A 25,660-nucleotide genomic window follows, 5' to 3' on the forward strand; every position below is an offset into this window, starting at 1 on the left:
GAGCAGGAGCTCTGGGGCGTTCGGGCTTTAGTTGCCCCACAGCACGTGGGATCTTCTAGGTCCAGGAATTGACCATGTGTCTTCTGCTCTGGCAGCTAGATTCTTAACCACCAGACCAAAGGGAAGTCCCTTGGCCAGACTTCTGGGGGAAAAAAAAAGTCACTGGAAGCAGTGGGCTTCCAGCTTTAACCAAGTCAGCCTTGGGAACTAGAACTGGTGCTGTTCCCCTGCCTCAGGCACGCAGTCTCTCAATCTAACAGCTCTGATGGGCAGCCTTGGATTTTGGGAAGGTAACTGGACTGAAGTGTAGCCTCAGCTATTAAAATCAAACAAGGAGGAACTCAGTGTTCCCTTGGCCTGGCTGGAGAGACCTCTTCCACGGAAGAAAGAGCCTCCTCTGTCTCAATGAGCGCAGTGGGCCTTGGCTGATGGGCCGTCAGGACTGTCTTGTCCACTGTTCTCTTGAGCCCCTCACAGTGTCCAGCTCTCAAGAGAGCTCTGTAACTTCTCTGAATGAACAAGAGCCCAAAGGGGTGACTCTAAATATCCCATAAACGACCAGCCAAATCACGAGGAATTGGGCCCCAGTGAGCTGTCTCTGGGGAGGCATCCTCAGCATGGTGGGCCTCAGTGACGGTGACCCGAGTCAGTTCCTGGAGAGGTACTGTAATGAAAGAAGAAAGCACCACACACCATGTTTTTCCAAGTGTTACCCATTTATAAATAAGTACATCTGCTTTCATACATACAGTTCATTGTACAGATGGCGATCTGTATACATGGCAGGAAACTGCATTCATTTAACTTTTCACATCTACCTCACACAGCTCACATGGACAGACAGTAAAACTGCTCAAGCAAGCACAGCGAAGGAAAATGTCTTTCCTTATACACAGGGGGCGAGATGCCTCTGCTGGGCGTGGGACATCCCCACTGCACGAGTCCACAACCGTGTGGTGTTCAATAGATCAGGATAAAGAGCAAACATGCACTGGATAATATACTGTACAGAGAAAGTCCTTTACATTTGAGTTATAGAAAACCTAAAGGAAAACTAAGTGCATTAAAGCTTTTTCCAGCAAGTGTCTTGAAAGGACAGCAAAGAGGAGGAAGAATCAAAATCATGTTAGTACAAATCACTCTTTAATTGTAGACTGTACAGGTCTGTACTAATTAAAATCATCTTGGATTTGGAGGAGACAGAACAGAGACAAAGATGCTATGCTGGATGGAAAGGAGGCCATGCCTGAGAATGGCACCTGCCCTGAGCCTGACAAGGAACTGGCCCCACTCAGCAGGAATCAGCCAAAGAGGAAAAAAATAGAAATGAAACCCCCCCCCCCAAAAAAAACCCAAACTGGAACAGGAAGTGTAACTTACAGGATTTCCAGAATAACCTGTGAAGGATGAAGAGATCTGGAGCCAGCATTCCTAATTTTTTTCCCAGTAAGTTGGTTCACAATAAGGCAGGTACATTCAAGTACTGAATTTTCCAGAAATAACTCTGTCTGGTCCTGGGAACCAAAGGGATTGAGTCGAGTCTCCCTAACCAGGTGTTCTGGTTAGTGATTAGGCAAAAGAAAAATCCAGCCAGCGAGTGCTACAACAAAGCAGCTAGGCTCCTTCCACAGAGTAGGCGTAAAAAAAAAAAACAAGAGGGATGCTGGTCTGCACCTGTGTGTGTCCAGCGAAAACCTGACAGGTCAGCTTAGCGGAGATATCACAGAGTCAGCAGGAAGAAATGAGATGAAACGGGTGAGGAAACACGAAAGTAACACTTGATTTTTGGTGTCCAATTAACGTGTTCATTTGGTACTGACTTTCAAAGCTCTGACTGTGGCCATCAGCTGGCCATAAGCATCTCAGGGTGGTTCAGCTGCTGCAAGGCATTGGACACAGAAATGCAGGTTACCAACACTTCAGCCCTTGAGTGGTCTGTTATAAAAGTTGATGAAGACCCAGTGAGTATTCAAGTACCTCTGCACAGCGGCTCCACCAGCCCCATTGTGCTTGCGTCCAGGCCCCCAGCCAGCCACCTCGTCTTGGGAGCAGCCAGAGCTGAGTTCAAGGCATTGCATGGTGAAGGTTTCCGTGACACGTCTTTGTAGGTAGCTCCTACCCCTAAGCCCTTTGTTCATTGCTGTTAGTCATGGTAGATGGTCAGTCTGGAATTCCTAGAGGAGAAGGAAGAGAAAGCCCTACCTCCCAGCACGCACACCGCCGCCACCGGCAGCACAGGCCTGGGGTGGGAGCAGCAGCAGCTGCCTCTGCGGGGTGGCTTTTGGAGGAGTGGGCAGCCCGGGGACAGACAGGCGGGGTGCGGGTGGGGGTGCTGAGGCTGGGACGGGGTTGGGCACACCCTGCCCCATGGGGGTGCCTGTTCCATTTTTGTGGCAAAGATTCAGTGAGCAACGGGTGTTGTCCAAGGCAATTCTGCAGTAGAAAAATAACTATCTTTGAATCGAACCATCCAACTGTGACACCTCTGTAGTTACAAAAGTTGGAGGCCGAGAGGAACTGAGAGCGGTGCTCATGGGGAAGGGAGGGGTCTTCTACATTCCCATCCATCCACCAGAGAGAGCAAGAGAGATCTGGTCAGCCTACCCCCAGTCTCTGCCTGGCTGAAGGTCCAAAGCAGGTAGTGTTCAAAGAGTGTATCCTGCCGCAACTGGCACAGATGTGTGAAGACCCGTTTCCAGGCCTTCGTTTCCTCCTTCCTGGATCCTCTGAGCCTGCGGGCCCGCCTGTTGGCCTAGCTGTGGCTCTCAGAGATGCTGCCATTCTTTGCTACCAGACAAGCCCGGTGCAGAGCCACAGTGACACCTAGTGGTGAAGTGTGGTGAAGCAAGGTGAAATCCACAAAAAACCCCACTGTGACTAAAATCTAAGGAAAATACTTATGGATATTAAATTAGATACGGATTCATTTTTCTATTGGGTACATCTCTGGGATATAAAAATACCAATATTTAGAGATGGGGGTTCATAAACTACTGTACAATATAAGGACCGAGAATACCTTTCTCTAAGCTGTTCTGTTTACAGTAACTTAGGAAAAGCGTTTAATAATCCAGGCTTAACTAAATTAGCAAACTCATATCTCTGGACAACGACCTTGGGTACTGTACATGATTCTAATTCGTGGAGTTTTCCTGAGCCTTCAAGTTAAACACGTCTAGAAAGAAGGGCATGTGGGAGAGGGACAGGAAGGGTTTGTGCTCTATTAACTTGGGACTTTTAATAGCGCACGTCTGCAACCCGGAAAAGATACAAGAGCAGATACAAAATGGTCTCCATTTTGTCCATGCCAAATTCTCATGTTACACAGGGTTTTCCCTTTACTTTGTAAATAAACATTAATTTTTAATTGTTAATTGTGTGCCTTACTGATCCAGTAAATAAAGTAACCATGTCTCAGGAGTCCCTAAGAAAATTGCTGGAAAAGCACTTTAAAATCACTGCAAATATTTTTTTTTGTCTTTAAAAAGTCTTACTCTTTTTGATGCTTATATACAAGTTATTTCTTGTGCTATAAATGTTGTGATCCACTGCTGCTTGCTTTCCTTTTTTTATCCCTTTGAAAAATACACTAAGAGACAAGGGCGCTTTTGCTATTTTCTAATGAAGACATTACTCACACTTAAATATCCAGTTATTTATCAAGAGTTACAAATTCAAACAATAAAGTGCACCCATTATAGACACGATGTGATGGAAACCCATTAGTGCAAGAATTCTGGGTGAGTGGAAGGTACGATTTGATGAGAAACCTGTAAGCTGAAGTTTGTCACCGCTGTCTCCATCTCAGGGTGATGTGAAGTGGGTGAGTGGAACTTACCAGGTTGATCTGAAAAACTTCCCCCTCACCTGAAGCCAGACACTGATGCCAGCAAGTGAGGGGGCATCTCTAACATACAGTACTAAGATCATCCCATGGCAGTGAAGTAGCAAAACAGGGCACAGGCAGTCTGCTTATAAAGAAAAACTTTGTCTCCTGCTCCAGTAAGGTCCAGTTGGCATTTTTTAGTCAAAAACAACTGGCGCCCAGTAGTGGTATTCACTCCCTCTTACAATGCCTACAAAAGAATTGTATTTTGACTGCTGACAGTTTAGGTGTTTTGTCCAATAAGGCATGGACCCTAAACCTGTCTGCCCTAGAAAATCCTAAGAGACATGCTCAGAAGAAGTGGCATCAGTGGCATATTTATAAAACTACAGAACCTGCTCATCCACTCAGGCAAGAGCAGGTGGTACGTGTGGTGCTGTGAATAAACAGGGGCACTTTTCTAACAGAAACTGAGAAATTTTCAAAATGCGGCAGCAGTTCCTCAGTGAGAGGTGGTTAAGAAGGGTGAGATGCAAAGAGCCCAATAGGGCTGAGACCTGGACAGAAAATGCTGAGAGGCTGCTGGGCTCCTGGTCATGGGCTGATGCTACAGCTGTACATTTCATCATCTCGGTGAGAGAAAGAGAGAGCAGAAAAGAGACAGGGATGTCTGCTCTGGGCTAGCTGAGTGGGAGACAGTCCTTAAAAATCAGAGAGTGGACAGAGTCTGGGTCTTGGACCAGCCCTGCTGTTTACTTCCAGCACAGAGACACACACATCCTGGCCTGTTCCAGGCTTGGGGGTAGGGGTGGAGGGGTGCATCTATTTGGCAGAACCTATGTTAGTACAGAAGTGTTTCTGATTTCAGCTTCATGGTCCACATGACTTAGCGATTTTTTCAGAGGACACTTAGTATTACAAACAGGTCTGGTCACATCTGGATTTCTGTTCAGGAAACTGCCCTTCCTGTAGCCCTTTACTAACAAGAGCAGAATGATTCCTGGTAACAGAGAACAGATTCCCTTTTGTTTAGTTTGTTAATCTAAGAGCTGATGCACAGTTGCTACCAGGCCTGTGCTAAGGCTTTGGTTCCAGGGTTCTTGTCCTTCACATGCTGGCCTCAGTCACTCAAAAGGACTGGTTAGCAAATGACCATGACACAGGCGATGGGTGCAGGGTCATGGGGTCAGAAGGCTTACTGTCCATCTCACGTTCTCCTCAGAGGGCTGAAAGGGGTCTTTCTCCACCCTGAAACAATTCACTGTGTCTGGATTTTAAATATCACTCCTGAGATGTCCCTGGCATTCGAGTGGTTAAGACTCTGCACTTCCACTGCAAGGGTGCAGGTTCGATCCCTGGTCGGGGAACTAAGATGCCACGTGATAAGTGGCCAAAAAGAAAAAATAAATAAATAAAAAGCATCCCCTCTCCCAGACGCTCCTACTTAGAAAAAAAAACAAACAATTCCTGTAATGACAGATAATGAAACTATGGATCTTGAAACTATGGTGGGTGGAGTTACGATCACATCTGCCATGGAATGCAATGGCCCTGGGTGCAAGCTCTGGGAATCAGTCTTACCATCCCCAGAGGATTCAATTTCCTTATTAAAGAACCAATTCTTCACTAAACCATCTGGGTTAAAAAAAAAAAAAAAAAAAGAGGGCCAGTAGAACAAAATCTGGCTTGAGGCAAAGATCCAACTAACAGGATTACCACGCCAGTCAAACTCTGGGGAGAGTATATATACTTTGCGTGGACACTCAGTGATGCATCAGGACCTAACAAGTAGATTTCTCCAAGACAAGAACTTTCTACAGCCTTTCACTGAGAATCTAGAACAGTTTTTTTCTCTCTCTCCCCCCATATCCTTAATTTATTCTCTCCCCCACCCATGGAAAATCAGTAGCATTTAATGGTTAATTTGGCTAAAAACATAAAAAGAATAGCTCGCAGTGAAGTATTTTAAAAATATGTATGATTCTCATCCAATTTCCTCAGCTGACTGAAATATTAAAGGGCTGGTTGTTTTCTGAATGTTCCTACCATGCCTCTTGGGCAATCCATGGAGTGACATTTCAAATAACTGTATTGGTGCTTTCTTATTTCTTCTTTCTCCTCGATCCTTTATCCCCATAGGAACACCAGCAATAATCTAAATGAACATTTTAGACTTGAGAGCCGCAGGGACCTGGTGGTCCAGGGGGATGAGACCACGGCACAAGAATGCTCAGGGGCTGCTATCTGGATAACAGTGGATAAGAATGCAAAGGCAGAGGGGCATCACACTCTTTCTAAAAGTTCCTAGAATAAAACGAACGCGAACATCTCATCTCATTTTTGTAAAAAAGGAGAAAGACATTTTACACAACAAGAACATCAGTGAAAGCGATTGTCTCCCGGAAAAAGCCGACCAGTGCGTCTGATCTCCCTGGGTTGAAGCACGCGGGCACAGCAATCTCCTCGCTGGCGTCTGAAGAGAGGGAGAGAGCGTGTGGCTGGGGCACGGACGAAAGAAACCCAAGTCCCGGCTCCGTGGAGGCCAGCTTCTCAGTCGGCTGCATGCAAAGGATTTCAGCACGTGGGCTGCTACCTCCGAACACCACGCAGAAACTACATGAGAAATTAAGCCAGAGAACTACCTCGGATGTGGGAAACCAAGCCTGAAGATGTGCAGTGAAAACATGGGTCTCACTCCAACACACGTCTTTTAAACATTAGACTCCACAAATGGTCTCTTTGGTTTGATAGGGGATGTCTGCCCTTGTCGAGAGTCCCGGGACAGCTGTCTGTACAGGTTGTCCTGGTAGGCCTGAGCCACGGGGAGGGTCCGAGCCACCTTCACGTCGGGGTATGAGGAGGCCTGGCTGACTCTCTCCAGCAGGTCTCCGCGGGACCCGTTCGCCAGCATCCCGTGGGGGCTGTAGTAATCGTCCTCCAGCAAATGGCCATTCTGTGCATTGTTGGTCTTGTTATAAAAGGCGATGTTGCTGATGGACGACGGTGGGCTGAAGGACTCAGGCTGGGGCAGGCCGCCTGGAGACGTGGGGCTGAGAACGGTATCCACGGATGACACTGCCCAGGTCCGATTCTGCTGGTGAAGGTGGGGGTACTGTTGAGTCCGGGCTGTTTTATCTATGATCCCCATGAATGGTGTGGTCCTGGATCGGGTGGGCTCACTAGGGTAACCTCCCTGCGTGGGAGACACTGGCGACAGCTCATCACATGACCTATCATATGCCGGTTTCAGCGGGATCTCCATCTGCTGGATAGAGGAGGATGGCCGGAAGGTAGGTGTCAGGTTGGAGGCAGATGAGATACTATTGCTAGATGGAGAGAAACGCAGGCCTACGCTCTGGGAGTGCAGCAGTGGCCTGGGAGTCGGTGGGTGGGGTTTGATTTCATTGGGGTTGACACTAATAGGTCTTCTGATTAAATGTGACACGTCAGGGGAACCTAGCTGGCCGGAGGAGCGCTCCAGGTCTAGCTTCGAGTGGCACACTGGGTAATACGATGCGGACTGGCTGCGCCCAATCTGCGGCGTCTGGCTGTACCTCATGCCACCCCGGTAGGCGGAGGAAGGTCGCTGGGGAAGGTCTTCTTTGGTCAACCCTCCGTGCTGACAGATGGCGCCCGCACTCAGGCTGGCTTGGACGTGCTGCACAGGTCTCCCATCCCCTACGATCCCCCCAATTGACCCCTGATAAACCAGCCGGCTCTGACTCACTCCTATGTCTCCTTGGGAAGACTGGTATTTACTGGCCATTGAATGGGCCACTTGGCCATAGGCCCCCGTGGAGATGACAGTGCTTGAATGCACGGCTGAGCTGGGCTGGTTGCTCCTCACGATCTGGGCTTTGGCCGGCTGGAGCCGGAGCCCAGGCTGGGGCACGGCCACGGGAAGCTGGGGCATCTGGTAGGGCCGCTGGGCCATCTTGGAGAGCGGAGATTTCGGTCTGCCAGGAAGCTGACTCACATTTGTGTCTTGCTGATAGCGCACAGGGGAGCCTGACTGGGAACGGTAGACACTCATGCTTTCCGCTGGAGGGCTGGCCCGGTACTGGGGGCCTCTGCGGAGAGGGGAAGGGGGCGGGCTCGGGTATTCCTTGCCTGGCCCTCCCACAGGAGGCGGGCTGAAGCGGTAGGAGCCGCCCTGATGAGCTGGGGAAGTGTGTGGGGGACTAGGCCGATAGTGTGAGTTCTGGTGAGTTGGAGAGAGCGCAGGTGAGCTGGACTGATAGCTCTGCCTGGTGGGAGAACCTACGGAACTGCTGGACCGGAAGTCAAAAACCTGATGTGAGCCGAGGGGCGAGCCAGAGATGTAGGCTGAGTCCCGATGGGCTGGGGAGGACGGTGGGCTCTGGATGATGGGGAGCCCCTGGCTGGGCCGAGCCTCTGTCTGGAGGCCAATGGACACGTTCTCCACGTCCTGTTCCAAAAACTCCTCCTCGAGTATGTCCTGTACGGAGTAGATGTCTTCGTGTTGGGGTTCAGGCTCTGCTTCCTCTGGGAGCTGCTGCTGCGGAGGCTGCTGTTGCACCGGCGGCTGCTGCTGCATCTGTCGACACTCGTCCTCCACCCGCAGCAGAAGCCGCTGGATCTCACGGTTGTTTGGACACAGCTTGATGGCCTCGTTCAGGTCCTCTAAGGCTGCTGCAAACTGTCTGCTTGACGAAATGTAAACATAGGAACTGGAGTTATTCTGAATCACAGGAATCACCAGGAGCTGAGGACCTAGTCACGGTCTCAGAGAACTGTTAGCGCCTGAGTGGGGTGGGTTGGGGGTGGGGGGTGTCTGGGGGCTTTGGTTGTGTCTGATTTGTAAGGAAGGAAATAGGCAGGCTGTCATTCCAGAAGAGCCCAGAATGATTCCCTAGCTCCTTCAGCCTCCATCTTCCTTCTGGCCTCTCTGGGATCAGTGGAGAAATGTCCCCATTTTGTTCAGTCCAGCTAGGCCCTTCAGGAAGTGTCTCTTAGTGCTCAAATGCACACCAGGTAGTCTGAGGGTTGGGTGGGGTTGTCATTTACAGGGTCACTGTCAATTAGCTTAGGAACAAATCAGTAACTACGATATTAAAGAATCTTGCTGATCCAGCAGAATTTTTTCTTTACATTTTGGCTCCAATTTTCAGGCCTGTTCCATCCCAGGCAAGAACCCTGTCCTCTTCTGCCCTGTCTACCTCTTGCCCCGCTGCACTGTGGCTCCTCCACCCGGCTATGGCAGAGCTGGGCAGGTATCAGGTTTGCTGACTAGGAAACTCAGACTATCGTTTACAAACAAGGACACAAACTGTCAGAGATATTCCCCTCCGCTCTGTCAACCTTGCCCAGAAAAGGGGCAGTGGCCTTGTGAGGAAGGAACCATCCCAGGGGAAAGACAATCTGATAGTCCAGCTTCTGTGAGGCTCTGTTGCCCCACTTAGCCAACACTAAGATCACTGCCACCGTCATCTCTAGACTTAACCTGGGTCTGATTTTCAGGACAACAACTCCCTGGTCATGGCCATGAACCTGAAGCAGTTCTTTTGACAGGCAGAGTTGGGGAGAAGGGCAGGGCACTGGGCAGGTGGCATCAAGGACAGGGATCAATGATCTATAAAGATCACTGATGGCAGTCTAGATCTTTCTGGAGCCTTTCCTGCCCCCTGGGTGTGAGGGATGGGTTTCTCTGGGGGCCCTCGCAGTCCTGGCCCCAGGTGCTCCTGTGTTCCATGCATTTATGGTGTGGTGCTGGGAGGGGCAGGTAGGTGAGAAGGAGGTCTGATGCCATCAGACTAGAGGGGAGCCCCAGAAGGAAGACTAAGTGATCCGGGGACCCCCCAAATGCCTGTAAGCAAACAAAGAGAAGTCTGTGATACGTGACCCGTCCTACTTTTCCCTCTAAAAGGGTTGGGAGGATATTCTGCTCTCTCTCAAGAGACTGGTGTCTCTTTGTGCTATCTGTTTTGGGGGTTAAAAAAAGTGACTGAGAGATGGCAGGAGCCTCTTGGAAGAAGGTGCCATTCTCCAACAGTGAAAAGGCATTTTTCTCCCACAGTACAATGCTCTATCTCCACAGCCCCAAAGGTGTGCAAGCTGTAAGATGCGCTCTGTGCTTGGGGTGGGTGGGGGGCCGTCCCCAAAGCTTGGCCCTGAGAGTTCTCGGGGACAGACACAGTGGGTACAAATGCCCCAGGGTGGCCGATGTCACCTCGGCCAAATTTCCAGAAAGAGACCTCTTGCTCCTCACCCTCTCTCTCTCTCCTCACCTGCTGCTGCGTTTGGCCCTTGCTCTCGCATAGTAAGCTTCATAAGATTTCGGTTTCAGCTCCAGGGCCTTAGTAGCAAATTCCTCCGCCATTCCAAAATCCTGTCATTACAATAGGTGTGCAAATGAGTCATTGAAGAGATATGAGAAATAGACAGCTTGGGAAGAAAACAGATTATAGGTACATTTCTTTGACATTTATGGATGGGGCACCTGGGGTTCTCGACATGCCTGGCGTGGCTCTAGCCACGTGGCCCAAATGCAAGTTCCTTCGGCATTTTGCCCTGTGTGGCCCTGCAGTGGTTCCTGGGAATTTATCTGCCCTGAAGTACAAAAATGCTTTTCGTCTGCCCTCTTTCTGCAACAATGTTCTTTCTGTCCCAGAAGCCAAATGTCAACCCACCGAAGCTCCTGAATTTGGAAACCTGAACTCCTGTTGCACACCTGTGTATGCGGCAAACACACACACTGGCATCTCGTGTGGACCCTCATCCCACCCCCCATCTACCTGCCTCCCCCACTATTCCTTGGCTTTAAAGGGGCAAGATAAATCCAGGAAGATGGGGTTGTGTGAAAAAGAACTGACTGGCCATGGAGAGTGGATGGAGGAGGGATGTCAGGCAGGCTTGGGTTCAATTCTCGGTTCTGCTCTGTAAGCCTGTGTGTTTGCTCATCCGTACCGACCTCCCAGGTAGGACTAAGAGCAACAGAGCATTTGAAAGCCCCCCACACAGGAGATGCTCAAGAAACAGCAGCTTCCCTTCTGTTTCACAGAGGCTTCTGGGGCCTGCTCCTTCTCTTAACTTGTTCCTTGCTTAGGAAACATTTAAAGTTAAAAAAACAATTTTGAAACAAGAGAGAAGCCGGGCTGTGACTGGGGTCTCTGCTGTCACCTCATCTCTCGATCACTGAGGTTCCCTGGAGGAACACGGTTCCATTGGTCCTAAGAAGCCCTGGGAACAGGAACCACGGCAATGAATCCATCATTTTCAAGACACCCTTACACACTAAAGGGGGAGGTTTTCTCCTCTTCTAATATCAAAGCCATAGGACAGCACAGTAGCCTCTGGTTAAGCTTGTGATTCCTAAAGCAGAGCAAAGGCCCTGTGGTGGAGGTAAAAATGAAAAAAAAAAAAAAAAAGTTAACAGGCAACTTTCTACCAAAGTTGACAGATTTCAGGTGGCCCTGGGAGGCAATCTGATGTGGTGCCTAAGAGAAAATCTCCTATCTTATAGCATCGGCTTCCAGCTCTACTATTTTCAACCTAACCCGTTAATTTTTTCTTTTGCAATGATCATTATTTCTGAGGTGATTAGAACTTTTTTAAGAAGCAGAGCATCTGTGAGGCATAAAGTGGCCAGTGGGTCTGTGGCAGCTTCGGAGCTTCGTCTCACGCTCACAACTGGAGCTCAGCACACCCTCGGTGCTCTGCCTCCTGTTCCACGTCGGAACCTCACTGCTTCCCCCCGAGAACCTCCACTACGTCCCCGTATTCCTCAGCACCCAGAAAAACTCTGCCTCTTAGGGCATCACTGTGCTCTCTGAGACACCCAAGTCTGCTTATTTATCAGGGCTCTTCTCACTGCCAGCTTTTAGATGGATGATCAAAAGGTCATTTTTCTGGAGCTGACAGAAGATCTCTTGCCACAGAGGCTGTAAGGTCACTGCTGGACACCTGAGTTCTTTATTCTGTTATTCAAACATTCCTGTTTGGCTAGGATTATTTTTGTCTCCTGAGGAACCTGAGACCTCAGGCTGGTGGATGTCAGAGGTTCCTGATATGAGCCTGGCTATTCCAGGGATCTGAGAGAGGGTTCTTGGCTCAGCAGTGTCTATATATCAAGAGGGCAGCAGCTGAGGGCATCACAGGCTGTATCTAGGCAGGCAAGAAGAACCAAGGGCTATTTAGGGGACAATAAAGGACCAGGAGGGGTTTCCCTGGTGGACCTGCCAATTCAGGAGATGCGGGTTTGACCCCTGGCTCAGGATGACCCCCTGGAGAAGGAAATGGCAACCCACTGCAGTATTCTCAGCTGGGGAAATCCCATGGACAGAGGAGCCTGGTGGCTAAAGTCCACAGGGTTGCAAAAGAGTTGGACATGACTTAGGGACTAAAGTAACGAACCAAAGGACCAGGAGGAGTTTTGAGACTCCTGTGACAAGAAGGGACCTGGCACATTAGAATGAAAGGATGAGGAAAGAAGTGAAAGTTTAAGATTAGCCTTACACATTAAACCTTGAAGTCCGTGGTCCTGGGCCCTCTTTTCAGCCCTTCCTTCAATGATGAGGGAGTCTCCCAGAAAGGAAGGGAATGACTACAATTGAATCTAATTGAAGCTGGGAGTTCCAGGGTCCACTGCGCTCACCTTTTCCCAAAGACCAAAAACCTGACTTGGGGGCAGGGCAGGATGGTGATGAGTATTCAAAATTACTTTCAGTGGGAATCAGGAAAATTCAGAAAGCTACAAAGTGCCCACAGAATTCATTTTTAAAAAATTTTTTTTTTTACAGTTTGAGATACAGATTGTAATGCTTAAGTCTTTATTTCTTTCAAATTGCAAATGTCAGTGCTCTGTGAAGGACAACCAAGTTTCAAATGGGGCAGACAAGGATTTCAGGGGCCTGGTAAAAGCCAGGGTGTGACATGGATCATCAACTCTCAGGGCTGTGGAAAGGAGCTGGGCTGAGAGGCACTTACGTTCATTTTCCTGCGACAGCGAGACAGGTTGAGGAGGAGGGACACCTTTAGCTCCCGGAAGGTTTTCAAGTCCTCACCAAACCCTTCTCTGGGGAACTTCTTCAGGGCATACTGGTAGCGCTGGGCGGCTTCCTTCACTTTACCTTTCTAGTGGGGGCACAAGACGGCAAAGCACACTGTTGGTCTGCAGAGCCGCTGAGGAGGCCTGCTCCCCTCCCCGTCCTTTCTCCGCGGTTACCTCTCAGGGTGAGCCCTCCCCACCTCCACCCCAGTGGTGCAAGGACAAGGTCCCATCTCTCCCACCAGAGGCTCGCCAGGCAGGCACGGTGTGGTGAGGGAGATTCCCAAGACACAAGCCAGAGACACAAAGCTTTGGCAAATGAAAGACCTGGGGCCCCAGCTTCCCAACCGGATTCCCAAACGACTGATCATACTCATTCCAAAGGAGCCTGTTCTTGGCCCAGTCTCCCTGGGACACAGCATTTCCTAGTCCCGATTGCTCCAAGTTTATCACTATTTCTTGACCTTTGGCTTATCTGGAAAACTCCTTCTGTTCCACCTTGCCAGTCCTCTAGAAAAGGCCATGCTCTTCCTCACAGAGGATGTGAGCTAAACCAGTCTATCTGTTGCTTCCCTAATACTACTGATAAAATAGTCTCAGTGAGTCTTTCTGTTTTTGGAAGAGGCATGGGGCACAGTGGTGCTAGAGAAGTGGAACTGAAAATCTGTGATTCCACCTGACTAGGTGGGAGGCATTTTCCAAGTAACTCTATGAGTCACCGAGGGACCTGGGTCACAGGGGCCTTGAACTTTTCTTACATTTTTCTTCTGAAAATCTGTAAGCTGAGCCCAGAATGGTGCAGGAGGCACCTTCCATTCTGTTAGCTCATCTTTTTATTCCTTCCATTCCTTCTGTGTGGTTTTAACTCCAGCCAGAGATCCTGAGCTTTATTTTCTCTTTCACTGAGGACAGATTTGGAGTCTTCCAAGGCAGAATTTTGGGTGGGAACAGGAGCAGCTCTGGCTGTTCTCATTAGGAGGCAGGACACCATGTCTCAGGATGCCAGAAGTTATGTCATAAATCGGGCTTAGGTTCTGGACAGCACTGCCATTCTCAAGTCCATCAACACGACACCTAGAGAGGCCCTTCTGTGAAGTCATGTAAAATCAAGACTGGGCCAGAGCTCAAGCTTCCCAGAAGCCTAAGGGACCTAGACTATCAAGCTTTCACGCAATGGTCCTCAGGAAATACAACTCTGCTCATAGGAGCTCTGTATACTTCTTACATAAGGCGGAAATGATGTGTGTCACAGTCATTTCCTCATCTCTGGGCCTGGCATGTCTCAGTGACACCCGCTGCCAAAGGCTGGGTTGGACTTGCATTTACCTTCAGGAGGAGAAGGTTCAGCAAGTCCTCATACAATGAGATGACTCTGACATAAAACGTTCTTAACGGCCTTCCTACAGCCCCTGAGAGTGTGTGTGTGTTAGGGTATGGAGCCTTCAGCCTGAATCGTGACTACAAGACTCCATATCTTTTTCGGCTGTCATTCAGCGAATGATTTCAAGAAAGTCTGTAACTGCTCTTTGTCTCGGTTTCCTTATCTTACTCAGGGAGGCTGATAAGCTATTATTACTACAGACTTTTAAGTCTACACAAATAGTAAACATAAAAGCTAAAATCAACGCCTCTTGCTCACAGACTGGGAATATCTGCACTACCTATTTTTCTTCTCCTTGTCCCATGGTTTTCAGGCTCCAATAACTAGATTCCATGTAGAATCTATGGCACTGCCTATCAGCGACCAGGTAAAAACCAAGTCTTTAGGTTGATCAGCTGTGGGCACGTGTAGGCTATTCTTGCTCCCTTGTTGAGAAAGCAAAACCTGGGATCCTCAGCTTATGAACCCTCCACTGAGGGATGGCATTCTCCTGATGACTCTAGAACCAAGGAGCAGAACTGACAGCAATGCCATTCTACCAAGACTCTGGTGAAGTTTTCGTGCAGGGAAGAGTCAGCGGCCATCTGGAGAAACCTCCTTCTTCTCCTCACCTTATAAAACATGTCCCCCTCTTCCATCAGCTTGCTCAGCAGGATGATCATGATGTCTGGTTTGGAGGTGGCCATCGCCCATGTGGCTGGACCTGTAGTGTACAGGATGCATGATGGGTAAAAAACTCATACAATGTAAGGGTGGTAGGAAGCTAGGTGAAAAAAACACCCTGGGGGGGATTTCTGCTGAGAGAACAACTTGCTCCACAACACTGGCCTCGTCTTTTAGAACTGGGAGTGTCTCAGCGCCTCCCACTGCCGAGAAGCCGCGTTGGATTTGTATTCACCTTAAAATAAGAATCTCTAAATGGTCAGAGTCTGCACCATCAGAGGGCAGCAGAGCCTGCGTGTTGTATTCAGGCAGGCGATGCTTAGTCTGGAGTTACTTTAAATAAGGAACTTGGGAGAAAAGGGTTTACGTTAAATGTCACCATAAGATTTTAAAAAATCCAAAAAGGGTAATTTATTTCAGAATCTGGGACTCAAAACCCCCAGCTGTTCAGTCTCTTTAATTTTTAAGCATGTACTTTGCAGAAGGGAAACCATGAACACTTCTAAAGGCTCCCTGAATTTGTTCTTAAAGGCTCCCTTAATTTTTAAGTACTGAATAGGACCCCTGGGATTCACACTGAACTGTTCCAGTGCGAAACAAGCCATCGTGACAGAGGACCACTCTACCCACAAAGAGAAAGAAAAGGTTAACTCGATTAGTTTACAGATGCCTGAATTATTTACCAACTAAGCTTTTCTGGGTTAGTTATCAAAAGTTCAAGTTATTCTCTACAACAGTCATTTAAAAAAAATATCTTCTTTTAAGGTGAAGTAAATTAAAAGATTAGAGGTGTTGGGGACTCATGCAGGCTAAATCAAAGAGGAGAAGGCAAAGCTGACCAAGCCATCAGACCACGCCTGATGCTGACAGCGGTGAAATATACCTCGTGGGCGACTCGGTAACGTCTGACAACCTTCAAAGAAAGGAGAAAACAAAAAGTTGTAGGAGAGGAAAAAAAAAATGGATGAAGGTGAAAAAAAAAAAAAAAGAAGGAAAAAGCAGCAGTGAGAGGCAGGCAGCAAAAAAGCCAGCATATCAGCCAACCCTCGTCTACGGGTCCGTGGGAGGGGCAGCGGAGGGGGCAGCAGCCGCAGGGACCCGAGGGTCCGAAGCACATACAGAGCAGGGCAAAGCGAAGGCTCGCGGCAGCACAGGGTTCCAGGATGCTCACAGGGCGGGGCTGCTGCCGAGGCAACAGCGCTGAGATGCACTTAAGGTCAGAGCAGCCTCCCGGCTAAGGCGACTCGGGGCATGGCAGATAACCACGTGACTTTGGACACGGGGTAGTGTAGACGAGGGCTCTTCTCGGGCCAAGAGTCTTTCTGTTCACTTGGATAATAACTGGGCCCAGGCAGAGGGGAGACTATACACGTTCACACCGAACGCCCAGGGCAGTCAGACCACTGGGCCAGACTGGCCGCTGGGCACAGATGGCCAGCACCTTCCTCCTTTCTCCTACCTATCTTGGCTCCTTTCTTCAGAAGGGTGACAACAACAGAAGTGTTCCGGCACCCCACAGCCCTGTCCAGAGGGCGCATTCCGCTGTAGTCCACGTGCTCGATCATGGCCCCGTGATCCACCAGGAACTGGACCTAGGACACGATCAAGCAGCACGGTCAACCCGGGTGTGAAGGCTCCAGCTGCTGCCTGCCCTTTAGTCAACTGCTGGTGTGAACCCAGGGTGGTGCAGCTGTAAAGAGCCCTCCTGCCAATGCAGGAGACGTGGGTTTGACCCCTGGGTTGGAAAGATCCTCCAGAGGAGGAAACGGTAATCCCACCCAGTATTCTTGCCTGGGAAATCCCATGGACAGAGGAGCCTGGCGGGATACAGTCCATGGGGACGTGGAGTCAGACACCACTGAAGCCACTGAGCTCAGCACAGGTGTGAACCAGGCAGGACAGCGCTAGTATTCCAGGGCCAGACCCCTGGTCCTGGTTTGCAGTCGTGTTTGGAATATTCCTGAGCTCCAGCAAGTACAGATCTGAGAACATTGTATCGGGAATCATCAACCCCAGACAACACTGTGGATGGAGAGCCTTCCTTCCTCCTCCCACCCTGGGGGCTGGTTAAAGGCACTCACCACCTCAGCGTCACCGTAGAAAGCGGCTAGATCCAGCGGGGTGCGGCCATTCTTATCGGCGTGGTCGGTGGCAGCTCCGTTATCCACCAGAGAACGGACCACCGAGAGATGACCCTTCAGACAAGCCCAGCTGAGGGCGGTCAGTCCTTCTTTGTCCATGAGAGCGATGGAGGCACCTACAGAGCAAGCACATCACAGGGCTGAGCAAACAGGAACAACAGGAGAATTCACAGCAGGAGCGAAAGCTGGGTTTTAAGGTGTGCGCGTGTGCTCAGTCGTGTCCGACCCTTTGTGACTCCATGGACTGTAGCCCGCCAGGCTCCTCTGTCCATGGAATTCTCCAGGCAAGAATACTGGAGTGGGTTGACATGCCCTCCTCCAGGTGATCTTCCCAACCCAGGTCTCCAGAATTGCAGGCAGATTTTTTTTTACCACTGAGCCATTTAAGGTGTATATACGGCCAAAGCACAGCTTCTGCTTCTGGTGTGTTACCTTTTATTTTTATTTTTTTTTTTGCTCTTTTTTTTTTTAATTTTTATTAGTTGGAGGCTAATTACTTTACATCATTACAGTAGTTTTTGTTATACATTGAAATGAATTAGCCATGGATTTACATGTATTCCCCATCCCAGTCCCCCCTCCCACCTCCCTCTCCACCCTGGTATGTTACCTTTTAATAAAGCTGTTAACAAAACTGCTGCCAGGAGTGGTCAGTAGAAGAGCCCAGTTCTTTGGGCATCCTAGGTTCTGCACAGTCTCTCCTGAACCTTACTGTCTCTCCTGAAATTTCACTACTCCCCTGTGAGAATCCTCTACTTTGGCCAAAATGGATGTGCTCCCCGCCTTGAGAATCCCCCGCAAGTGTTTCTGTACCCTCACTTCTGGTTATGTTGGTCCCATATGTGGACACCTTTTCTTTCCCCATATGGGACTTGCCTCACTTTCCCCCATTCTCTAGGAACCACCTCAAACCTCCCTGTCTCCAAGAGGCCTCTCCTGTTCACTGTTACTCATCCTGAATCTGCTTGACACATGTCACCTTATTCTGTTATTCTTTTTTTTTTAATGTATGCCACTTATATATTATAAATTCTCAGGGAGTGTTTTCTAAACTCAGCAAAAGTCTTTCATTTTTAATAGTATAAACTCCTTGAGAAATTCTCATAGAATAAGGAGCTCAGAACATGTTTATCATTGATGATAGCACCAGGCCACCTTCTCCCCCCTTAGAGTGGGAGGGAAATGGACTCAAGGGAAGAGGCTGGGCCCAGGCCAGGAAGGGAACTAGGAGTTTAATTAAACTAGTCAGCCTTCAACAATTTCATCCCCACTCGCTTTGCCTATTTTATATTCTGCATCTTCTTCCCTTCAACATTTCTCTAGGAGCAAGCATACTTGACACACTGTTTTGTAATGAGTCTAAAATTCAATCTACATTTGGTCCTTAGCCTAGGTTGTAAGCATTGGGTGGCAAGGAGCCTGCCATTCCCTTGCGGGTTTTGAAGAGTACCTAAGGTGACTCTTTCCACACAGCTGGTGTGTCATGCTCACTAACAAAATGAGATCAACTTACTGCACACACAGTATGCTTTTCAGGCTGCCTCCTCGCTGAATGTGATTCGGATGTCAGATCTGATTCGGATGTCAGATTAAGCTTGGGACCTGCCACAACTAGGCTCTGGAGCTCCTTGGCAGTCATGTGGCCTATCCCCTCTGTGTCCTGAGACGTCAGATAACCAGATTCTGGCTTCCCGCGACAGGATGAAGGGCTGCATGGTACCATATTCCTAACCCTGAGGAGAGTCATCTATGTACTGGGTCCTCTGGTTTGGGACCCAAACGCTGATTCTAACACAGAATGAATTTGAATATGGGACAGAATCTAAGGAGGTTTCTCAGATGCAGCATCTATAAATTTCCTGGACAGAGTCTCCAGGGGTTGAATAAATAGAAAAAGAAGGTTCTGGATGTATATTACAGATAAACTGATTTTTACGAAGATGAGGGAAGCTGGAATTTAAGAAAAGGAGATACATAAACATATTATTCAATTTACTCTGAAAATCCAATTTGAAACCTCCTTCTTCTCTCTTTCCTTCTTCCAGCAGTTAATAGAATTGTAGTCCTCCCAAACATCTATTTACTTATTTTGAAGCTTTTAAGAATTTTATATTGGAGTATAGCTGATTAACAATGTCATGATAGTTTCAGATGGACAGCAAAGGGACTCAGCCATACATACACATGTATCCATTCTCCCCCAAACTCCTCTCCCATCCAGGATGCCATACAACATTGAGCAGAATTCAAACTGCTACACAGTAGGGCTGTGTTGGTTATCAATTTTAAATATAGCAGTGTATAGAGGTCCATCCTAGACCAAGCCTCAATTTTAGAAGTCTGTGGAGTTCTCATAAACTCATCTATCCATATGTCCTACATATGATCAATCTTTATATCCACAATCTTTTTTGTACTTGGCCCTTCTGTTCTATGCTAACTGCCACTGCACCTGTATTTGGCATCGCCTCTCATCTATTTAATGACAACGACTTCCTAATTGATCCCCAGGTCCAGTATCATCTCTTCATCAACAAAACTATTCATGCTACTGCCAGATTTTCTTTTTTTAAGGCACAACTCTCGCATTGATTGATTCCCTTTTAAAACAATCTTGAAAGTCTCCTTATTGCCTTCAGAGAAGTCCAAACTCTTTGCGTCTGCTCCTTTCCTTATGTAAGTTTATTGATTTATTTGTGGCTGTGCTGGGTCTCTGTTGCTAGGCAGGCTTTCCTTTCGCTGTGGAGAGTGGGGGCTACTCTCTGGTTGCAGTGCTCAGGCTTCTCATTGTGGTGGCTTCTCTTGTTGCTGAGCACGGGCTCCAGGGCACGCAGCCTTTCAGTAGTTGCAGCTCCTGGGCTCTAGAGTGCGGGCTTGATAGTTGTGGCGCATGGGCTTAGGTGTTCCTCAGTATGTGGGATCCTTTTGGACCAGGGATCAAACGCTTGTCTCCTGCCTTCGCAGGCAGATTTGGATTCTTAACCACGGAGCCACCAGGGAAGCCCCAATCTCTGCCTTTTCAATTTCTTTCCATATACGTTTTCAGCAGTCCTCACGTACATCACTGGACAACTTGCATACTTCCCCAGTCTTGCTGTATACCTGCTCCTCTTCTCTGACCTTTCATTTACATTATATCCCCTCCCTGAATACAGAACATTTTTCCTACTCAAATTTCAAAGTCTGTCCTGTTCTAACTCAAATACCTTTATCAGCACACTCAGGATTATCTGCTTTTTAAAGCAGCTACTTATCTTTGTTTCATCCCCTCCTTGCCAGATTATAGACCCTTTGAAAACACAGATTATGGTGTATTAATTTAAAAAAGATCACAGTTCCTAGCACAGTGTTTTGCAAATAATGTAGGCTATATATACATCTGTAGAATTTGTTGGTTGAGAGAAAGTCTCTGATTTAAATGTGAAAGAATGAAACAGTATGGAGACCAGAACACTGAAATCTGTGTCTGATGAGCTTCTTTTTAAAAAATATTATTTATTGTTAGCTGAAGGATAATTGCTTTACAAATTGTGCTGGTTTCTGCCATACATCGACATCTGATGAGCTTTTTCTATGGGTGTGCGGCAGACCCTGTGCAGTCATCTACCGCTTATCTGTGGTGAAGGGTCCTCCCTTTTCCAGCAGACTTGGGGTGTTCTGGGACATTTACTCCTGTCATGTCTTATCCTGAGTATCCAGGCATATCCCCCTTGCTCCCCAACACCCATGTCAGCAGAATGATCAGTCAGTTCAGTTCAGTCGCTCAGTCGTGTCCGACTCTTTGTGACCCCATGGACTGCAGCACCCCAGGCCTCCCTGTCCATCACCAACTCCTGGAGTTTACTCAAGCTCATGTCTATTGAGTTACTGAGTCGGTGATGCCATCCAACCATCTCATCCTATGTCGTCTCCTTCTCCTCCTGCCTTCAGTGTTTCCTAGCATCAGGGTCTTTTCAAATGAGTCAGCTCTCCACATCAGGTGGCCGAAGTATTGGAGTTTGAGCTTCAACATCAGTCCTTCCAATGAACATTCAGGACTGATCTCCTTTAGGATGGACTGGTTGGATCTCCTTGCAGTTCAAGGGACTCTCAAGAGTCTTCTCCAACACCACAGTTCAAAAGCATCAATTCTTCGGTGCTCAGCTTTCTTTATAGTCCAACTCTTACATCCATACATGACTACTGGAAAAACCATAGCCTTGACTAGATGGACCTTTGTTCGCAAAGTAATGTCTCTGCTTTTTAATGTGCTGTTTAGGTTGGTCATAACTTTTCTTCCAAGGAGCAAATGTCTTTTTATTTTATAGTTGTAGTCACTATCTGCAGTGATTTTGGAGCAAAAAAATAAAGTCTGCCACTGTTTCCATTGTTTCTCCATCTATTTACCATGAAGTGATGGGACTGGATGCAATGATCTTTGTTTTCTGAATGAAGGATAGATACTGTGAAACCAGGTTGGTCTGGTGGTTTGTACTGGGGAAGCAAGACCCACTTTGCACATGGGGAAAACAGTTCTCTGATTTGAACTGACTTTTTTGAGTCCGAGGTAGTGAAGACACATCTTTGGGGGTGAGAGCGAAAGATCCAGTAAGTCTGACTGAGCTGTAATTTGAAATCTGAGAACAAACCTTGCCTTCTTCCCACATCAACTACCCTTCAGCAGCTCCAGCCTGGGCATCGTTTTCAGGGGTTTGTTTTCCTTGAAGCATATGCACTTGTGGATATTAATTATGAATGAGGGAGGCTCACAGGGATGGGAGTCAAGTCTGGTCACAGTCACACGACCTCCTGCTTCAATGAAACACTCAAGCTCCACTAGGTGGTACTGCAGAGTCAGCGACTGGAGCTTTTCTACTACAGAGGTTCCCGCATCACTCATCACTGGTCTGCAGAGGTAACTCAAGTCACAGCCCTCGAGGGGAGCCTGGAATGCTCTGGATGGTGTGACCACAATCTCCTTTAACTTACTTCTCATTCACCAGGAATATATGAATGCTGGTAAATGTTAAAGGGAATTTATTACAATAGGAGGATAATATTAATACCCTGATTCCTCAAATAGAGTCCCACGATCAACAATCGTTTAAACCTTCATTTGCTTCCTTCGGATACAAGAAAAATATTAGTTGTGTAGGCTGACAAAAGAATTGACAAAGTTAAAGTCAAAATACAGGCTCTGGAAGATGAATATTTATCAAGTGCATATTAAAAACTTCAAAGTTGGGAGGGTACTGATTTGAATTAAAGAAATTATACTATGTAAATTTGATTAGGATACCCAAAACTCCTCAAGCCATAAAGAAATAGAGAATGTCAGAGTTAGAAAGGCACCATGTTAGAATTAGAACATCAGAATCTAGAAGAGAAGAAAGGAGACAGACTTTCACTTTCTAATCAAGTGAGATTAAGAATACTCATTCTTAACACCTCTTGGAATCCAGCCCTGGAAATCACGAGCTCTGGGTTATGATGGGTACTGACCACCAAGCTCTGGCGTCCTAGGACTGACCTTGAGCAAGGAGAAAGTCCACAGTTCCCAGGTGGCCTTCGGAAGCCGCCATCATCAGGGGAGTACGGCCCTGCTTGTCCGCCATGTTGACATCAGCTCCGTGGGTGAGTAAAAGATCAACGATCTGCAGGGGCAGAGAAGGGGGGATGGATGAGCCAGGAAGCATGCCACCCCCCACACCATGTGAACTCCTTGCAAATCACCTCTAACGAAACTTGCCACTGAAAGAACCCCCTCTAGTTCCTGCATGGTCTAGTACCGTGGGATTTGATCACTGAATTTCTTAGGGAGAGCCAAATGAGAACTCAACTCTAAATGTCTGGCTCAGCCACTAAGTAAAAAAGAATTCAAGATTAACAGAGGCCAAGATGTAGACTAAACAACCCCACGATGGAAGCACCAACAGGAGTCACTGCCTACGTCAGGGCCATTTTATTGACTTCCAGGGGTTGCAAAGCTGCCTGCAGTGAATATTTACCACTGAACAGAATGCAGTCAAGTGCCTCTCACAACTCTTCAGCACTATTTGGCGCCTAGGACTACTCAAATTTTTTTCAAAGATTATAACCAACATGCTTTCTTTTCTGTCCTACCCAGAATTTAAACATCTGGAAAGACTGCATAACTATTAATAGAATTTATATTTGTTGTTTTTTGGTCACTGAATTGTGTCTGACTCTTTGTGACCCCGTGGACTGCAGCATGCCAGGCTCCTCTTGTCCTTCACTATCTCCTGTAATTTGCTCAATTTCATGTCAATTGAGTTGGTGATGCTCTCTAACCATCTCATCCTCTGCTGCCTCCTTCTCCTTTTGCCTTCAATCTTTCCCAGCATCAGAGCCTTTTCCAATGAGTTGGCTTTTTGCAAATTTACATACATCACATTTTCTTTTTGTAAGTTAGAGACTCCTGCAAGTAAGTGGTTGTCAGGCATCTGTTGAACCTGCCAGAGAACCTGTGGATGCTATGAAATAATCAGTCAAAAGCAGCCAGTCCTTCTATCCAGTACAGATCATCAGGATGATTCTGCATACTGACTTTCTGACACAGTCTAAAGTAGCTACATGCTTACCTGCCAGTGGCCTTGGCGAACGGTGCTGAAGAGGGGCACGGCTCCTCGGCGGTTGGGCTGGGCCACAGCTGCCCCCTGTTCCAGGAGCAGACGACACACCTCTAGCTTGCCCCTTCCGGCTGCAGCTGTCAGGGCTGAGGGTAGAGAATGAAGAGTGAGGACAGGGGGTCTCGCCCTCTCTAGCCTTCTGCCGGGAGAGGGCAGCATACCTTGTGTCTGATGGATATAATTGCTACTTAACCTCCAAGAACGATGATTCTGGCTACTCTTGCCAGAAAGGAAATTTTCAAAGAAAAATAATGAATAAAACCACATTTAAGAGGGTTTACATATATGGAGACAATTATGATAATAAATTTATTGAAAAATCACCTGCGACCAAAACTTACTTGGTTTCATTTATCCTACCCAGACTGTCTTTTTTCAGCTTTTGACTTATCTCTTTTTTGGTATCTCCTTCCAGGTACAAAACTTTCACTGGTATGTGCTGGGTAAGACTAAAGAAAGAAGGGTCTTTGCAGAAGAATGCTTTTTTAGAATTAACCACTTCTGGGCCAATTTCTACTTCTGGGCTCTTAAATTCAGAGAACCAAAGTCAGAAATGGCAGCCTTAATTTTGCTGATTTCTTAAATAACAGTTCCCTGTATTGCTTTTACGGGAGTTTTTACAATAAAAATACATAAAAAACTGTAAAAAAAAAAAAAGAAAAGAAAAGTTTCAGTCTAAGTTTTAGGCCAGTTTTCATTCAGTTTCTTTATCAGTTGAGATAAAAGTTTCTAGTACATGTGCAACCATTTTTATATGAAGGTCAAAACTGTTCAGGGTAACAGTCTTAAAGATGAGAGAAGAAATATGACAAAGGCTCTTTTCTTCTGAAGACAGAATAATGGAGTCGCAGATAAAAAGCAACTATAGGGAGGAAAAAGGATACTCCGTGCGCAGGAAGAAACGTAAACATTCTTCTTTCTGTGCTCCAGTCCATGTTTATGATCTCTGATGGGGTGGAGATCTGAAGAGCGCTTATTTCATCCTTTGAGTGCTATTTCAACAGTAGTAAGAGGAATTTGTTGATATACCTTCTACTAAGTCCATATTTGAACAAATATGTGTTTGTCTCTTTCTAACCAGGGATTTCAAACGTGTACACCTAGTGTTTTAAATGGATGAAGGTAGGGAGGATGGTAAACACTGTCAGAAAATGGCAGGAGTTGTGCTTTTCAACAAAGAGGATGGAGACCTTTTTTCAAGACCGAGACTTGAAAACCTGATGTGGTGATCAGCAGGCTCTTCCTTTCTAAGGGCCACCTACTCCAGTGACAAATCAGAAGAAGATAATATTTGGCAGGTGCAGACAGGATTTCAGTTTGCAAATGTTGGGATCTAATCAGGGAAGCAATTGAAATTCAAATCAAATGGTCACTTTTTTTCATCTAAGCACAAATTACGGCATTTTGTCTTTGAGCTTGGCCAAATTTATCTGCAAGTGACTCATATGCAAAAGCAAAACTACCTGTAATTTTCTCTAAGTTAAACCTGCAAAGAGTAATCTTTTCCTTCCTCAAGGATAGAAGGATGTCTGAAAGAAAATGTGACAATTTTAGAAGATATACTTATTCTCAAACTAGATATATGTAGGCCTTGTCTTATGTGTATTTTTTATTTTGGCATGCTTAACCTAGGTACTTCTGTTCTGTTCCTCACAGAAGGGCAGAGGCTTCATTCTGTCTGAGGTGAGGGTCATTTCCAAGTTGAGCTACAGGTACTGATGGGTTTGACTGTTTACTTGACAGAGAAGTTTTGTCTCTTGTTCTTTAAATCAAAGTGATATTCCCTCTTTCTCAAGTTCACATATCTAATAGTTGAGGGAAAAAGAAAAACTTTCAGTTCCTGGGTCAGAACACAAGAGTAGCTTAAGAATCTGACAATCATAACATCCTTTACATTGTTGTTCAGTCACTAAGTTGTGTCTGACTCTGTAATCCCATGGACTGCAGCACGTCAGGCTTCCCTGTCCTTCACTATCTACTGGAGTTTGCTCAAACTCATAAGACGGTGATGCC

At 47.1% G+C, this 25,660-nt stretch overlaps 1 protein-coding gene across 8 annotated transcripts in view; it reads right to left on the reverse strand.

The window, feature by feature from the left end:
* Positions 1-697: 697 nt before the first annotated feature.
* TANC2 (tetratricopeptide repeat, ankyrin repeat and coiled-coil containing 2) overlaps positions 698-25,660 on the reverse strand; it is a 361,529-nt gene continuing 336,566 nt past the window's right edge. For 6 of the 8 annotated variants that reach the window (XM_070479549.1, XM_070479548.1, XM_070479547.1 and 3 more), the window contains 9 exons: positions 23,600-23,733; positions 22,528-22,651; positions 16,959-17,134; positions 16,337-16,469; positions 15,761-15,790; positions 14,826-14,917; positions 12,773-12,919; positions 10,075-10,175; positions 698-8,490 (listed from right to left, as the gene is read on the reverse strand). In XM_070479549.1, the coding sequence (XP_070335650.1) occupies positions 6,537-8,490; positions 10,075-10,175; positions 12,773-12,919; positions 14,826-14,917; positions 15,761-15,790; positions 16,337-16,469; positions 16,959-17,134; positions 22,528-22,651; positions 23,600-23,733 (2,891 nt within the window). In that variant the 3' untranslated portion in view covers positions 698-6,536. The remainder of the gene's footprint in view (positions 8,491-10,074; positions 10,176-12,772; positions 12,920-14,825; positions 14,918-15,760; positions 15,791-16,336; positions 16,470-16,958; positions 17,135-22,527; positions 22,652-23,599; positions 23,734-25,660) is intronic. The other 2 variants (XM_070479550.1, XM_070479546.1) reach the window with 1 other exon arrangement.

The sequence above is a fragment of the Odocoileus virginianus genome, chromosome 17, assembly GCF_023699985.2.
Source record: "Odocoileus virginianus isolate 20LAN1187 ecotype Illinois chromosome 17, Ovbor_1.2, whole genome shotgun sequence".
NCBI lineage: Eukaryota > Metazoa > Chordata > Mammalia > Artiodactyla > Cervidae > Odocoileus > Odocoileus virginianus.